The sequence below is a fragment of the Stylophora pistillata genome, chromosome 1, assembly GCF_964205215.1.
Source record: "Stylophora pistillata chromosome 1, jaStyPist1.2, whole genome shotgun sequence".
Taxonomy (NCBI): Eukaryota; Metazoa; Cnidaria; class Anthozoa; order Scleractinia; family Pocilloporidae; genus Stylophora; species Stylophora pistillata.
The window spans coordinates 46,835,335-46,853,681 of NC_142519.1; the positions used below are offsets into that span (position 1 = coordinate 46,835,335).

Here is an 18,347-nt window from a genome sequence, read left to right on the forward strand (position 1 = left end):
TCTTGTGTATTTTCTCCTTTCTTCTGTACTATGAACTCGTATCAGTTTTACAACAGGTGCTCTCAGGGACTAATCCCTTAGAAAAGATATTGGTTTCTATGGAAACTGCTATGATGCTTAGGTAAGCAGTTCAAAACACGCAGTTCATCGTCAACCTGTAGTTGACTACTTCAATGAAAGACTGACGGCTCCAGCGTTCTATCGAAGTTTACACATCTTGGTGATCTGAACCAGAGGCCGTGCATTATCTAAAAAGTTTTCTACCCATTTTTTCAAGAAATAATTCCATTAATTTTGATTTTTAAAGAATTCTGTGCTTATTGAAATGTCAAACAACCAGCGAAAATGTGAAAGGCCGCTTCTAGGAAAAGGCCGCTTCTAGGAAAAAAGGATGAAACTTGTTACTAAATTATGCCTATGACACATTACGAACCAGCCGACATTCAATTTGTAACAAATAAAGTGTCTTTGCAAATGCTAAGCCTTATAGCCCTGTAACATTAACACGAAGCAATATTACCACCTGTATTCCTCTATACAATGCTCCATCTTCTTTTGTAAAATTCTCTCGACCAACAAATTGGTCAGAGTCACTCAGTTGACATCTCCTCGTCTCCTTGTCCTGGATGGGAAGGAAGTTGTATGACAAATATCGGTCTTCAGAGCTACATTCAAACTGACAAGAGATATCAGAGAGCACTTCAAACTCTCTTAAGATTCTCCCGTTGAGTTTTCTATCTTCTATCGCCTTTGCGAAGTTAGCAGCCCTAAGATCAGGCTCCAAAAAGCGATTTGAACCTTGTGCGAGACCTTCGAGTGGGAACACCACAAACGCCCATAGGTACATGTTTAGTTGTTTTACTTTTTATGCGGTCTTTGACTCAACTCGCAATCGTTGAATTTGCCATCTCCTCAATTTAATGTTATTAGAACTTTCCTTTTCATTATACTTTAATTAAAATTAGGTTTATCCTCTTTGGACGATCCTTTTGAATATTGCATAAGGTTCGTCCTTAAAACACCAAGCAGCATTTGTGACGTTACTATTGTTTTGATATCTTTTTAACTTGGGTCAAACAACTTATTCAAAAGTGGCTACTAAAGTATTTAATTCCCAACTAATCAAAACAATTTCTGTCTAAGAAACTAACGCACTTTTCTCAAAAGAAAGGCAACAAAACAGCGTCGGTCATAAAATTAAGATCCGCCTGTCAGTTGTGTCACGTCAGTCATATCCAGTTCAGCCCTCCTCACTCCTGTCGTGTTGAAGTCAATGACCCCTATGGTAGCAAACCTCTAGTGAATTGATCGGACGATAAACAAGACAATTAAACACAGCGGCTTGAAATTGGTGACAGAAGAAGCCAAATTAGTATAATTCTATAAGAAAATTCATAGCCTGACGAGGGAATTCCGCATTAAATTGCACGCGAAAACCGATATCGCATAGCGATGAGCGCGATATCGGTTTTCTAAGGCAATTTAACGCGCAATTCACGAGTCAAGTAGTGGATTTTCCTTGAATCGCTTAACTGAATAAGAATAAGAAAAAAAGAAAAAAACATTACTTATAGTTGTTATGTATACGTAAATATGAAACAATAACACTCAGCCTCGTTTTCAATTCGTAATTCCATGCTAAATACCTCGCTTTGTTGTTTAACCAATCAGAATGCGAAATTTTACTCACTGATGCGATTCTACTTAAGAAAGGAAAAAACACGGTGGGCAAAGTATCAGGGAATTAATTTCAGGAGTTGTCTTACAGTTTGTTGAGTAATTCGCCAATGGCTTGCATTTAACAGTGAATTGTGGATTCGTCAAACAAAGACTTTAAGATGATCCAAGGGATAAAAAAGATTCTTTAAACATTCATTCGATATCCAGTTATGACTCCCTCAAAATGATTATGAGAATCGAATTTTATCAGAAGGTTTACGATAAGAATGCACAGATGCTATGTTACAATAACCCAGTATTAATGTGTCCCATTCAATGTGTACCTTAGTTTGAAATGTTACATATTGGGCACATGCAATCGCCCTGTCCCTATTGTATCACAGATAAGAAACTTTTGTATCTTTATTGGGCACACTCTGTCTTCGTCATGGCTAACTCGCATATACGCCATTATACAATCATCGGAAGCTTAGTCAAGAATTTCTTCACGCATTGAAGATATCTTCAACTCTGAAGAGTTACAGTTTGCGAAACTTTTACAGACGCAGCTCCCATTATCCTGTAATCAAAGTTTAATGTCTTTTACGTGGGGCATGGTTACCCATATTGCCGGAGCCAGAGGCTCATGTGAAATACAAGACAACAACCCACCCATCCCACCCCATGCAGGGGAGGACATCCATCACACAGTAATCTCGTGCGTGGGAAATTAACGTCTCCAACCCCTAACCCTGCAGGAGACGGGAACTCCATTTATTCGTCCCTATCCGAGAAGACTAGAATATCTAAACCCTATCTTGATGTTATAAAAAGGAAGCATATTCTTCCCAATTATTTAAGACCTTGAGTGTTGGTTCGGCCGGGGCTCGAACCCTCGACCTCCCGCACATCATTCCAGCGCTCTATCCATTGAGCTAACCGGGAGGCGGTTAAAATCATAAAATCATGCTGGTCGAAAGTTTCATCTCCATGTGCTTTAACGAATAATCAAGCCCTCGAAATGAGTACCAAGTTACTCCTTGTGTAGTACCTTCCCCTTAGTACAAACCATTTGGATTGGCGGCGTGACAGTTATTATACCATCAACCACCTCTGAATTCCAATGCACCGGGTTATGAAATACAACTCCTAACATCACAGAAATATCAACAAGACAATTGAGAAACAAAAGCGCAAGCACCGAGGAATTCAAAGATAGCATCCTCGTGGAACGTACGCAAAATGAGGCTCACTATATTCTGATAAATTTCCCTCCTTTAGTGTGACAACTCAAAAGACAGTTTTCAAAACCTTATTATTGCACTAAGCATAATCAGGCACGGTAAGGCCGAACATATGTCATCATTGTAGGTAAAACGTGTCACCATTGTAGGTAAAACTCGTCACTAAAATGCGTGGGGAAACATGAAAAAGCGATACAACTCGCTTTGACCAGAAATTAAGTTGAAGCCAGTTCGAATAATGAAAAACAAAAAACAAAAAACCGTGGTGTCATATGAAAATAGTAAAGAAAATAAAGATAATTTTACTCTTAGGTTGCCTTAAAAATAACGAGCTAAAGGGAGCCGTGTTCATTTCGGAGACATCCATGTTTAAATCGGAGACAGTCAATTATTCCTTACAACTTTCCTTTTATGATAAATAGTAATGAAGTTGACTTTGTCTAAACCTGTAAAATTTTAAAATACAGCTAGAACGTTCTCTGGCAAAAAGTTTTAGTAAACATTAGCTTCGGCTGTCGATCAACAGCCTTCCATCCGTGGACATGAGGCTGTAGATCGACAGCCGAAAGCTTATGTTTTCTAAAACTTTTGGCCAGAGAAAGTTTTCACTGTATTTTGATATGTCTCATCCCTGCTACGCTTCAATTTTTAATCCTATCATAATTCCTTAAACGACTGCATTTTTTTCAAAATCTCGGGATTAAGAGTGCGTGTCGCTTTCATTTGAAATGAGTCATTCAATATTTCAAGTAACTCTAAGTTTTAATACACGATATAACTCGGTCGGGATAAATGTGGAACGAAACAGAAACAGAAGTATAAAGTTGGGTCTGAGCTAACAAATGAGAATTTTCGTTTAATAACAAACATGTAAAGATGAAACAATTTTAGTGTAATAGAAAAATCCGAGCCCCAGATGGGACTTGAACCCACGACCCTTCGTGATCAAGTCGGATGCTCTAACCACTGAGCTACTGGAGACTCTATGGTGAGCAAGGGTCAATTTGTGGGCCTACACTGGAACCGCATCGCGCGGCTACACAGCCAAGTGTTAGTAAGCGCCTGTGAAACTCACTAACAGCATCACGCTGTCACATTAAAAGCATATAAAGCTGCGGCCAACCAACCTCCAAAGTGAGCATGTAAAGATGAAACAATTTTAGTGTAATATAAAAATCCGAGCCCCAGATAGGACTTGAACCCACGACCCTCCGTGATCTAGTCGGATGCTCTAGCCACTGACCTACTGGAGACTCTATGGTAAGCAAGGGTCAATTTGTGGGCCTAGACTGAAACCGCATTGCGCGGCTACACAGCCAAGTATTGGTAAGCGCCTGTGAAACTCACTAACAGCATCACGCTGTCACATTAAAGCATATCAAGATGCGGCCAACCAACCTCCAAAGTGAGCATGTAAAGATGAAACAATTTTAGTTTAATAGAAAACATGGAAAGGGAAACAATATCAAATTGAGATTTTGCATTTCTAAAACATATCAGAAGGGTCGAGATACTGCGAATCTTAAAATCAGGGGGTATTTCACAATAACAAGAAGTATAGGTTAATGGCAAACACAATGAGAATCCGTACATTGGCATCTTTAAAAACAACTATTTTAGGCAGTTACATCGAGATTATAATAATTCTCTCTAACGATGGACAACTTATCAAAGCTATAGACTATTTATTTTTACTAATACAACAACTATGGCTAGTTGTGGCAGCATAGCATAATTGATTAACTCCCATCACCTTGCAAAAACTTGAGAGCGCCTTTTCTTACTTTCACCTACAGTTCTTTTTCCTATCTCACCATTACCCAGATTGGTTTGTTCAGATAACAGTAGCCCGCGATACACTTGGTGCCAACAGCGCGGCTATCGTCAAAAGTGATGTAGTTGTTTGAGCCGTCAACAAAGTGCCACATGTCAATCCACTTGTCTGTGCCAGCATGGCTTTCAGATATCCCGTTGTTTGAATCGAGGTGGAAATCTGATATTGAAGCAAAACCAGAAGAGGGATTCCTCTTGTTGTGATCTGCTGGGCTGTACTTGGAAAAACCGTGGATGGTCCTCCCCACATTGTCGAGAGTTGTCCCCATCAAGAACTTCTCGAAGTCTGTTTTGTCCTTATTTGGAGCGCCTGCTTTCCTGTTGTAAATAACCCGGATGGTATTGACGTCACTGAACCGGAACATGACTTCTTCCCATTCCCCCATGTCAGGGTGGATGTGACTCGATGCATCTGCATCCATGGTTTCTGCAGCTGATGCTAGGAAGGTTGTTTTGATAAGGAGGAAGCTTGGAGACACTTTCGTGGAAATTAGTGTCCACCCTCCACCATTGGTCTCCATGTCACAAAAAGCTTGGAAAGAGTCACTTGTTGAACCACCGTTTGGATCGATCCAATAAAGTCCACTACCGCGATTTTGACCTGAAATAATGAAAAGTAATCTGAAGTTACTTTTAAAATAGGACCAAAATTACATTATTTAGTATCAAAGAGGAAAGTTCACGCTTATCTTTTTCTTTTCAAGACCATGTTATTATTTCACATATAGTTTTTTTCAAATTATTGATTCGCTTAATCTTAAACTCACCTGATTTTAAAATATCAAGACAGTGACGTCCTGGTTCAGTAGCGAACAAACCAATCACCACTGATAGCCAAACCTCACCATTACACCATTCCCAGGCCTTTCGGAAAGTATTGTTACGAACAGTACCGGCGATACTCGCTGAACATTTAGCAGCGTTTTTACCCTAAAAGCAAATTACGTGATGAAAACAGGTTCAGAGAATTGAATTAATGCAAACAAAATTTGGTCAGGTCAAAGGAATGGCTCCAAAACTACCCTGAATACCAATTTACAAGATAGAAATCATAGGATATAAAAATATTAACTGCCACCTATTTTAAATTCGAGGACATTATCGTTGCCATGTGCACGAGGTTAAATTCTCACTCAAAACCAAAGGTCTTTTTTCCCTTCCTCAAGTTCAAGCAACATGGAAATTTATGAATGTGCGGTTTATTGACGCACGACCACTACACAAATTAGGAAATTAATTTGTTCGCCACGGGAATGGCAGGAGAAAGGAATAGAACTAGAACTTTCGTCCCAATTGACACCTAACCCCTTTGTACCCACCATCTCACCATCCCACCCCGGGGAGCACATCCACCACACAGTAATCTCGTGCGTGGGAAATTAACATCTCCTACCCCTAACCCTGCAGGCGACGGGACCTACGGTTTTATTCGTCCTTATCCGAGAAGATTAGGATATCTATTCATTTCTTGATATTATAGAAAGGTAGCAAATTCTCCTCAGTTATTTTAAGACCATGAGTATTGGTCCGGCAGGGGCCCGAACCCACGACCGCACAACACAAAATTTGGTTGTCTAGAGATGCATGGGTATCCTTCACCGTCAGGGAGTTTTTGTCATTTGTCCCGTACAACACAATCCAACGCTCTAACCAATTGAGCTAACCAGGTGCGGTTAAATGTAAAGCCGCTAAAGTATTGCGTTCTTCCTCTATTTGACAAATTTTTGGTGCTAACGACGGTAGCAAGTTTTTAGAACTAGGCACCTTCCTTTATCTCATGGGGAGAACTTGTTTTACGTTGAGGGCGCGAACTTGCGACAAGGCAAAACTTTTATATATCGACGATTTACTACGGATAGGATAACGCCAAAATGTTAATATAGAATGTGTGTGGAAACTAGAGCAATGTTTCTTTGCCGCATTGTATGTATCGGATTACTAGCTCTTCGTTGTAAAAATGAAAACAGTTCAGTTTTTTACTATTTTTTTTTTTGTTTTTTTTTTGTTTTTTTTTTTTTTTTATTATTAGGGATCTTCTGGGTTTCTTTCCCCAACGCAAACTTCAGAAAATTTCTCTTTAGATTGTCGCAATATCTTTGGATTCTTAGATCCTTTAGCGACATACGTTAAGTAGAGGAAGGTTATTGCATCAGAGTTAGGAAACATTGTAAAGAGATCCAGCGACGATTTCAGATGATAATATTCAAACATTGAGTCAAACATTGAGTCAAACATTGCTTATACATTAAGACAGGTCTAGGTTACCTCTATTCCTCTGTATATGAAATTTTTATCCTCAGTGAAGTTAGCAAATGCAGCAAATCGATCAGAGGCACTTAGTTGGCACTCGAATTTCTCTGAGTCGCCCTTTATGGTTCCAAAGTTGTAAGACTGACATCGCTCCTCATCCACACACTCAAGCTGACAGGAACTTTCCGAATCCACTTCAAGTTCTCTTATCAGGCTTCCGTTCAGCTTTTGTCCTTCTATCTTGTCGGCAAAGTTAACAGCTCTCAGATCTGGTTCTGAAATACGGTTTATTCCATACACAGCGGCACAAACGAGATTAATTATCCACAGACGCATGTTCAATCTCCGTAGAATGCTTTGCACGTAAATTCAGGTCAAAATTTCCTTGACTTTCTGACCTGCGTTAGCAGAGGGAGGAGCATTTTAAAATGAAGATATTTTTTTGCAGCACTTACTAATAATTATTAGCCCATAGGACGCGAATAATGCGCTCCAGGGGTTTGTAAATAAAACTGTCATCAATATTTCTATTATTGTCATACCCAACGCAGAGCGGTCAGTTGTTATAAAAAAAATAAATAACATGAAAAGCACACCTTGTGTTAGCCCAAAAGATCATTAACAAGTTCTTTACGAGCGAAGAAACACCTAATGATGGCCTTGGCAACAAACCTTCATCGTCATTATTATTGTAATTACTCCTACCCCAGGCAGAGCGGACAGTTATCATAAATAAATTAATAACTGTTACGGCCTGCGAGATCATTATTTCGCTCTTTGTGAGCGAGGAAACACCTAATTGAGGTCTTATAAACTTACTTTTGTCATCATTGTTATTCTAATTATCGCATCTCAAGCAGAGCGGACAGTTGTTATGAAGAATATAAATAACATAAAAAAGGCATACCCTGTGTTAACCTCAGAGATCATTATTTAGCTATTTATGAGCGATGAAACACCTAATGGAGGTCTTATGAACAAACCTTTCTCAACATTATCTTTATAATTACCGACAGTTGTTAGGAATAAATCAACAGTTTTTTCCATTTGTTAACCTAGGAGATCATAATTTAGCTCTTAATATGCGAAGAAACACATAATAGATGCCTTGTAAACAAGCTTTTATCGTTATTATCACTTTCCTTATTATTGCAATCATTAGAAAAACAGAGCGGACAGTTGTTATAAAAAAAATCAACAACATTAGAGACAAACCTTTCTCTCTTACAAGGTAAATCCATGGTTAAGAATAGAGGTTAAATCTTACAGTCAATCCCTTTACCTTTAGCATTGAAATTGTGAATGATTGAAAATATTTACTTTTAAAAGCAAAGTTTCAAGTTAGCAGATGGGATCGCACACATTGTACATAGAGTTTGAGATGTACAGTCTATGGAATCGAATGCTACAGAATTTTCCCCAATACATAATTTAAAGCTACGTGCTAAGTTATTTAAAGTTACAACTGTTTCTTTTTTATTTCTACTATACCAAAAACTAACTTTTTCAGATGCCATAAATATATCCATGGTAAAAACGCGCGTTTTCTTAACTTCTGATCAAGGAATGCCGCAAATGATTGACTACTGCAGTTTTCATCAAGCTAATTAAAACAATAGTAGGCGGAAGTTTGAAACAATTTTCTCAGAAACAGGCAAACAACCAGCTTGTGTCGTGAAATTAGGATCAGACGGTCAGTTTTGTGCACGTAAACACGGTCAGTCGCACGAATTGTTTGGATACCACACTACCCCCTACAGCCTTGTTTTCACTCGTGAACAATGGCCTCATTATAAGCAAACTTTAATAATTTCTCGGAAGACAAACAAGAAAATTCATAACATAGTTCGTAAATTCGTGCAATCAAATTCAATAGCGCGAGCGTGCTTCAATTTTCCATTGTACACGCTGGTGACGTCAGCAAACAAATGCCTCGCGAAAAAAACTTTTTTCTTGCGCGTGACTTCGATATTTTTCATTAAAAAACTCTTACGCATCTTTCGTGCTCTCCAAACTTCCCGCGTGCTTCACATCTCGATGAGCGCACGATGACGTATGATCCAATTGTTAATTAGCTGCATGAAATCAGCACCAAAGCGAGCTGAATCAGCAAAAATTACCAAATTAAGGCAATAACGCGGTGGGCAAAGTAGTGAGGAATTAATCATAGAAACTGCACGATATCGTGTCCTGTAGCTTTTTGTTTTCATTTGATATTTAATTTTGTCAAAACAGGTGCTCCAGATGACTTGCACTACTCGAATCCTTTTCGTTGCGCAAAGATTTTTGGAACGCCAGGGGAAGCGGGAGAGAACACTGCAAGTTGCTAAAGGGAAAGATATTGCGATAGTTTGGTGTACATTCCAAAAAAGCGATTTTAGAGAGAAATCAAAGGCTCTTCGCCGATATTTTATCAGAAATAGATTTAGGCAGCGTTTGTGCAAAGGAAGTGTAAGTTTTTTGAACAGTCGTATACTAATAAACATTTCTACCTCACGAAGTTAGCCATAAATCGTTGGGAAACAACTCAATTGAGACTTTTCAGTGATATTTACATGTGTACAGCCTATTTTCTTACTTTTTAACTTCTTTAATAAACTGTTTGTGGTATCAGGAAAAAATACCTCTTTAAAGATGAGAGGTTACTGTCAGCGGAAATGGAAATTGTTTTTACCGAGCTGTTGCCCTTTGAAGGGATGAGATAGGGAGACAAACATGAGAAATTTCGGGTTCTTCTTTGAGTGTTCTAAGCTGCCACTCTTCTCTTCGAATTCCGTAGAGGATCTTGTCAAGGGTTGAAAGAGCTTGAATACAGGAGCTTGGGAAAGAACCGTAATGTCTGTGGAAACATTTAGTTGTGCTTCGCTCCTCAAACGACCCATCGTGGCAGAACAAATAGTTCAACTTTGTTCAGATTATCAACACTTATTCATTCTGATCGAGCAGATAATAAAACTGCTTTTTACTCTCGTCCGCGCGTTCTCGTCTCCTGTAATCCAAAAAATTTACGATGCACAGAATGTCTCATTGCACTACTTTATCATTCTGAGATGTACTACGATAATTATGCTCAAACAAACCATTCCAATCACTTGTTGTTTATAGGTGTAGCTCAGCGGTTGTAGCGCTGCTTCGTATTGCCGAGCTAAGACAAAAGCTAGAACTAAATACACACGATACTACAACCAAAGAGGCATTAAAGAGTTATTACCTAGCGATTTGCAACTAATTTTGTAAAATTTCAACACCATTTGGCGATGTCGATTTCATAATAGCCCCAAAGAGGGAAAAGTTTATCAGCAGATCTCATGAAATACACCTTGGTTAATCGAACAATCTCTGACTGTATCACTATGAGAAAAGTCTCTTTGAGAAAAAGTTCTCAAGATAGACTACATGTCAGTTGGTTATGAATATTCACGAGCTTTATGGAAAGAGAGTACTTTCTTTTTCAACAAATTGAAACCTGGACAACATCCATTCCAGACATTGCATAGTTGTCATGCCAGGCATAAAGAAACGTCTGCGCGCCATAGAAATAGATCCTGCTAAAGACCAAATAAAGTAAGTTTTAAAGAGGGTTGTTTTAATAGATTCATCTTTAAATATAATTTGGCTATAATGATGATCTCTCTTTAACGCTTGTATTTCTGTGTAGTATGAACATCTTGATGCACATTTTTATCGTACGGATTTTCACAAGTACACGTTGTTTCCTCTTTAAGAACTTTCTTCGCTCATCTGCGCATCAGACAACTCCTAACCTAATACAAGTATTATCATCACCACCATAATCATCAATTAGCTGAAGGCTTCTACATGCAGCTTCTACAAATGAAATTAAGCTGGTCGAAGTTAGATCTCAGTGTTAATGATATTGTCCTCGGAATGGTAGCCATGTAATTCCTAGTGCGTATCCTCCACCTTGATATAAACCATTTGGATTTACGTTATGGCCGTGATTGTACCACCAAGCACCGTCTGTTGACCATTGCACACTTTCCATCGCTATGGACGTCGTTGTCTCTGTCCTTGGTTGTAAAACTCATATTTCTAACAAATTAAAATAACAATTTCGCAAGAGAACGAGGAAGATCTGGGCGGCGATGCTGATGATAGCATTTCACGGTCAGAAATATACATCCTTGATCAGGAGGGTTAAAGATAAATGATATTGTAAGCTGAATTAAAAAAGAAACATTGTATGTTTAGTAGTGCAGCAGAGAACAATAGTATTCTCATGACGTTGGAAGGTGCAATTATGGCCAGCAACAAACTTTAAGTTGGATCATCTGATCAACAATGATACCTGTATATCGGAATGGAATATTTTGACATTTGATTCGTCATTTGCAGAAAAAGGTGATCGACCTAGCTAATCAACTACGGGGATCTTCAACTTTGGACAGTTGTCAGTACATTTCGTTCTTCTTCGGGGGCTTTTCATAAGTTAGCTTTATAAGATTCATTCTACGTAGCCGCCAAAAACTGAAATGCCTCTAACATACCTGATAGGCCTGGAGAAAGATAGCAATGCGTCGCCTGAGGTGCGTCGGTATCCATTGATCGTCACCCGATAATTATCGCTTTCGTCCGCCACAGAGAAAGTCGTGTACTCCGCAGATCTTCGGTCGCCATCATAATCCTCCATATCAAATCGAAACAACATTTTGGCCGGGGAAGATAGTCATTGCCAAGCCAAAACTCGCCCTTCAGATTTCCAAAGCCTTTTTTGTATTATTCCCAGTCAATATAAAAGTCTACAGAGCCATCCATGCGCCTTTGAAGGATGATCCATCCTCCGCCATCAGTTGTCATGTCACACAGCACTTGGAAGGGTTCTTCTTCATCAGGGCTAATCCATTACACACGGTCAGTTGTCGAACCATTTTGATAATAGTCGAAACAGTTCTTGGGGTAGTCTTAAGAATAAAAATCCAAAAGTATAATCCTTTGAGAATGACTAGTAATCGTTTGTTACAAGTCACTCGTTAATTTCCGCACGATCTCTAATTGGCTAACGGTGAGTTGACACTGTCCTTTCTCGCAATCTTACTGTTTATGAAGTTTCAAGTTGCCAGTTTAACCTTGTGCCAGTTTGCCAGTTTCATCCGTACCCCGGTATTTGAAAGCGTCTCGTTTTTTATCGATCACCGTTTACCTTGTTCCAAAATATCCGCTTCTCCAAGTTACAAAAGTGAGTGTTTGATTTGTAGTCAACCACGCATGTTTCGTTCTCTGTGCACGGATCATTTTGCTCGCAGGTGCTCTAAATTTAAAGAAAGCTCTGAAATTAGAAGGTGGAATCGCATGTGTAGTACATTTAAAGTCACCTGCGAGGTTTTTAGAGTTACAATTGTTTCGTTTCTATTTCTACTATGCCTAAAATTAACTTTTACAGATCACATAAATATTTGCATGGTCAGTAGGTCCTTAAAAATACCATGCATTATCATCCAACTCTGCCTCGTAGATTACAAATAACGCGCGAGACGAGTACAAAAATCACGCGATATTTGTACTCCAGAAATATCCGCGTAATTCGCCCTCACTGAAATAATAATTTCGCGTGTTGGATAATAACTCTCTCATTAAACGTTTTGTTGTGTGGTATCGCTGAGTATTTTTACTCGTTGTTTGTATTTTGACTTGCCCGCTGAGGGCTTGTCAAAATATGGCAAAAGTCGTTAAAATACTCAGCGATACTACACGACAAAACTTCTAATGAGACAAATTTATTTGCCACGATAAACGCGTGTTTTTTTAACTTCTGACCAGGGGACTTCGTAAAAAATGGACGACTGCAGCTTTCATCAAGCTAATTAAAATAATTGTAGACGGAAAGTTAAAAAATTATTTCAGAAGCTAGGCAAACAAAAAGCTTGGGTCATGAATTTAAGATCCGTTAGTTGTGCACGTAAACACGTTCAGTCGCGCGAATTGTTTGGATACCACAGCACCCCCAAGAGCCATGTTTAAACTCGCGATCAGGGGCCTTTATTTCAAGACGGTTTTTGTATTCTGAAAAATGCAAGAATGAAATTTGTGACACTCAATAAACCGGGTGACGCTCGAATGTCTTGAGCTCTAATATTTCTACAATTTCTTGTCCTGTAAGTACCAAAATCATGGTCAAGGGGCGTTTCGGCCCCTTTCGGGTTTTTTTCTGAGGAATTTTTTACGCTTAGAATCGCAGAAAATTTCAAGTAATAGAAACCCAAACTGGCTTTATTTCAGGTGGTGAAGTTTCAATGCAAAATCTCTTTAAATCAACGAAATCATTTTAGATAATAAGATAGATTCGCACATTCAGCCACAAAGTTAATGTACTAAGATAGATCTAGCTTACCTTTATTTCTCTAAATATGAAGTCTTTATCCTCTGTTAAATTAGCAAATCCAGAAAATCCATCAGTGGCTAAGCTGATACTTTAATTTTTTTAAGTCGCCCTCAATGGTTCCAAAGTTGTAAGACTGACATCGTTCCTCATCCACACACTCAAGCTGACAAAAACTTTCCCAATCCACTTCAAGTTCTCTTATCAGGCTTCTTTTCAGCTTTTGTCCTTCTATCTTGTCGGCAAAGTTAACCGCTCTCAGATCTGATTCTGAAATGCGCCCAATGCTGTACACAACGGCACAAAGAAGAAATATTATACAAAGATGCATGCGTAGTCTTTACTGTCGAAAAGTTTATGATGAAGAAGAATATAGATTTTTGGTTCATTTCTATCGCATAACTAGGTAATTAAGCAGGTGCAAGGAAAACGGCAGATTGGAAACAGTAGAAGCCGCTCGATATGCTTCTAAAAGGCGACTTTCGGTTTAAGCCTGTCGCCACAGACTGTATGCTGGATCAAATCTCTTTCAAATTTTATGGAGTCGCGGTGTTTTCCCTTTTCTTTCACCGAGACTCTATAGAGGATGACTAATTTTTTTGTTCGTTCAAAGAGCCTAAATGAAGCATAAAATAATTTTTTTTACCCGATATTCGCGGCCAGATAAACGAACCTTTAATTTTCTTTTACAGATAGTTACATTGCTGCTCCTATGACTGATTAAAATTCAGAAACAATGACTCTTTCTTCATCAAAATTTAATAGCGCCTTTCAGATCCTGCTCGGAATTACGACTAATGCCCTGTCAATCTGTTTAGATAGGAATGAGAACCTAGAGATTCCAGTGGAATGTCAGAGGAAAGTTGAAGTTAAATGTTTTTTTACCGCCAGAAAAGCCGCAATGGAGAAGGCGAGCGGGGACAGCAGTGGAGCGGAGTTTTTGGAATAAGCGCGAGCATTGCCAGTATTTCGTAAAACTTGTCATTCAGTTGCTAACTCAGGCCGTTTCAATTCGTTTAATAACTTTATCATTAAGGGGAAAAGGTATTCTGTCATAGCTTTCTATCAGCCTCTCATATTCCTTTTTCTTTAAAACTGGATCAATGGATAATGTAATTCAAGACTTTTCATTAGCTTAGCCATTACGGTATATGAGCCAACATACCATAATCTACAATATCGTCAGCGTACGCGTCAGCTTAAAATCAAAAAGGAGTTAATAAAGTCGGTTTCTTCTCACAAAATAATAATTTTTTCAGGGCGTTTTTAATAAAACAATTATTCCACGAGCGCTTGTTGGATAGGAGATGATTATAGCCAACTCGGAGCTACGCGCCTCGTTGGCTATCTATCATCTCCTATCCAACACGCGCTCGTGGAATAATTGCTAAATAATCCATGCAGCGTGCTTAATTAGAAGAATGGTAAAAATATAGATACGTATCCACGATTCTTCACATATAATTCTTTTTTTCACTTTTCTTTTTTCTACTTATAACTTTTTCTCAAGTTTCCTTTTCAAGTTTTAGCTTGTTGTAGATTGATGATGCCCACACACATGGATATGGCGGCACCAGCTGTTTTTTTTTTGTTTTGTTTTTTTTGTTTTGTTTTGTTTTGTTTTGTTTTTTCTTTTATTTATTTCTTTTTCATCCAAAAGTTTAGGTTTATTTGCAGGTTATACCTCCCACAACATAAATTATTGAAGTTGATATGTTCAATAGACAGGTTAGAAGAAGTAATAAATCCAATGAAGGTCCTGACCGCATAATGGTGACTCCGATATGCAAATGAGTCACTCTTTCACTTACTCATTAAGATGGAGAAACTATGGTAATAATTCGTGTCGAACTCGCCCGGCCCGAAAACCATGTTGGCTTAATAACTGCGCATAAAAACGATAGTGAGGCTTTGTTTAACAAATAGAGAAGTCTTGACTGCGCTCTGTTCTGTTTAAAGCACGCAAGAAGCGGCTAGAGCACGAAAGAAGTATAGGGAGAAACACGAGACGTAGTCGAGTGTGTCTCCACACTTCTTTTTCACGTGACAAAATGAAAACGAACAAAAACCTGCACTGTAACAGTTAAAAAATGAGAATCATCCATTCCATGGTTTTCATCCCAGGTCTAAAGAATCATCTGTGCACCTAATAAAGGAAAATGTGAATAAATAAATAAATAAATAAATGGATAAAGAATCATCTGTGCACCTATTAAAGGAAAATATGAATAAATAAATAAATGGTAAATAATAGAAATAATAAAAATCAATCTGTACGAAAGCGACCCGCTCAGTAATGAACCCTGCTTATGTAGTAGTGGAAATAAGGCCCGGAAAAAACTCAGGTCCGTACGGGATTTGAACGCATGACCTTTGTGATACCGGTGCAGTGCTCTACCAACTGAGCTAACAAGCCAACTGGAAGCTGGTCATTATGTTGGTTCGTATTAAACCCGTCGAAGTGATAACAATGAATCTGAATATATGAAAATCATATATGTGTACTGCGGTTTCATGAAATGTATGAAAGCGATCCTCGCAGTAACGAACCCGGCTTATGTAGTAGCTAGTGTGCATTTGTATCATGATGAATTAAGACTTAATGAAATCATCCTAACACCTAGATGCTCGAGGAGCGTTCACTCGGGCTTCTTATCGAGCGTACAAGATCATGGCCTTTCGATGACTTTGGTACGTTTCAGTACTTAAACGGCTCCGTACATAACTCTGCAGTTTTCTACTTTTCTGAGAGAGACTATTTAACATCTTCACTAGTACTCTGCATGGTTCACGATCACGTTTATAGCCATGGCATTCACACAAAACACGAGTACGAATTGTTGTACTTTTATTGACACTGTGACATCATTATGTTCATGTACATTAGTCATATTGACAACTCTTTCCGGTAGATCACAGTCATCAAGAGTATTGATTGTGTCTTCTACTAAAGACATTCAACTCCATGCGAAGAGCAAACCAACATTCACGATCGCTTGTACAATAATAATAGTGATTATGTACGAAATACCAAATCGTACTTTACAAGTATTGAACTCGATAAAAACTAATAACAGGCAGAAACAGGATATTTAACTTTACTATTCAAGTTGTTTCTGTGAGTATCCTTATCCAATTCGCTGTTGTCAGTTAGCGCCACCTTCGAAGTAGTGTTCACGAATATTCTTGATGTTTTCAGCAAGTGAGGTGTTTGTCTCAGCATCATAGTTTGTTGTTTAATCGGCTGTTACAGTTTTGAAAAAAGTTTGCGCTCTCTTTCGGTTTCCAGTGACAGTATGTGAATGCATTAGCTATGTTTTTATCATTCTAAAGGCATCGTATTTCGCGGAATTTGGACAAACCGCGTCAATACGAAGCCCTGTTTTATTTTTGTTTTTGCTTTGTTATGTTTTGTTTTGTTTTTCTTTGTTAGTGCTCGACTGATAACGTATGAATGTACTGGGTTTTTTTTTCACTACTCTGAATTCATCATATTTCGAAAAAATGCGACCAAACCGTAAAGTTAAATCCGTCACTGAAGTATCGTGATAACGGCGCATTAAGACGTAACTATGTCGAGGTCAAAAGCAGAAAGAAAGTACTTCAGTTAGTGACACCAGAAGTTTTCTCAATTCCCCGTCAAGATTTTCGTTCTTCCGTTTAGTTCAGAGCCTATGTACTTGTGAAACAGTGAAAAATTAATGCAATTTTCACGATTTCGTGCGGCACAACGCGATGCAAACCTCGGTTTGAAATCAGACAACCAATCGTTGCAGTGTAATGCATTATAAACAATATATCACACAAGTATCATGCACATTCGTATGCATTGCAAACCTCATAAAATTGATTACAACGGGATAGTCTGAAAGTATTTGTCTTCTTGAAAAACCGAGCGTCATGTAATCCCAGGAGCTGCACGCCTCTATGCGACAAAATTTGTGACAATTGATCCCCTCATGTACACACGCACGTACACACACACACACGCACACACAAACACACACATCCCACACACACGTGTACACACATCCCGCACATACCCCATACGCACTTGCATACACATACCCATTCTACACACACGTGCACACAAACATACACACACACACGCACACATACGCACGCGTATCCCACACGCGCACACGTGCACCACCCTCCACACAAACCCCACACAAACGTGCACACACACACACACGCACACGCACCACACACACACATCCCCCACACACGCGTGCACACACACACACACGCGCACACACACACTACCCAGACACACACAGACACCCTACACACACCCCACACACACGTGCACACACACACTCCACACACACGTGCACACACACACGCACTCACACAAACACACACATTCACACTCACACACACACATACACAGCACAGGCACTCACACACACACACACACACACACACACACACACACACACACACACAGACACACATAAGAACATAAGAACATACACACGTACACCCACACACAAATCCACACGTACGCACACACAATTAGAGTCAGGAACCTGGTAATGGGCTCCTGTTGGAGTATTGTTTCTACTTGGCCTTGAAAATCAACATGGCGGAGAGGAATATTTTTCAGTTTTCGCTGACGCTGAAAGGCATATTTTTAAGAGAAGATGTCACTAAAAATCAGGCAAATTTACAAATCACCAGCAATAGTCAAAAATCGAATTGGCTCATATTCTAGTATTAGATAAGCCTACAGGTAAAACAGACCAAGACATTTATAGTTTGTTGAAAAATTCTTTTGTTTTCGAGAAAATTGATAAAACTCAATTTACGCGTAATTAGCGTCATTCGAAGTTCGAATTTAGCTCATTTTTGGAGGCCAAAAAATGGATTTAGCCCATTTGTACTTGTAAAAGCAGTGAAAAACTTACTTATTCTAAGGACTTTTAGAACAATGTCTCCTCTACCTTTTCACAAAAAAGTAGAATCACTATTTAAATGTGAAATAAAATACGGATTTTTCTATCTATTTTCTTAAGTGTCCA

At 38.8% G+C, this 18,347-nt stretch overlaps 1 protein-coding gene and 1 pseudogene across 1 annotated transcript; both read right to left on the minus strand.

Moving 5' to 3' along the window:
- Window positions 1-2,457: 2,457 nt before the first annotated feature.
- On the minus strand, window positions 2,458-13,737 carry LOC148742801 (techylectin-5B-like; annotated as a pseudogene).
- Window positions 3,251-7,424, minus strand: LOC111319518 (uncharacterized). Its single transcript, XM_088760011.1, has 3 exons — window positions 7,002-7,424; window positions 5,504-5,666; window positions 3,251-5,337 (listed from the first exon to the last, which is right to left on the minus strand). The coding sequence occupies exons 1-3, from the start codon at window positions 7,320-7,322 to the stop codon at window positions 4,709-4,711; spliced, it is 1,113 nt and encodes a 370-aa protein (XP_088616137.1). The 5' UTR covers window positions 7,323-7,424; the 3' UTR covers window positions 3,251-4,708.
- Window positions 13,738-18,347: the final 4,610 nt, after the last annotated feature.

Coding starts and splice junctions, on each gene's coding strand:
- LOC111319518 (XM_088760011.1), bottom strand. CDS start 7,322: ATGCGTCTGTGGATAATTAATCTCGTTTGTGCCGCTGTGTATGGAATA. Junction 5,667..7,001: donor TCATATACAGAGGAATAGAG/GTAACCTAGACC, acceptor ATTTGCTTTTAG/GGTAAAAACGCTGCTAAATG. Junction 5,338..5,503: donor TCTTGATATTTTAAAATCAG/GTGAGTTTAAGA, acceptor TCATTATTTCAG/GTCAAAATCGCGGTAGTGGA.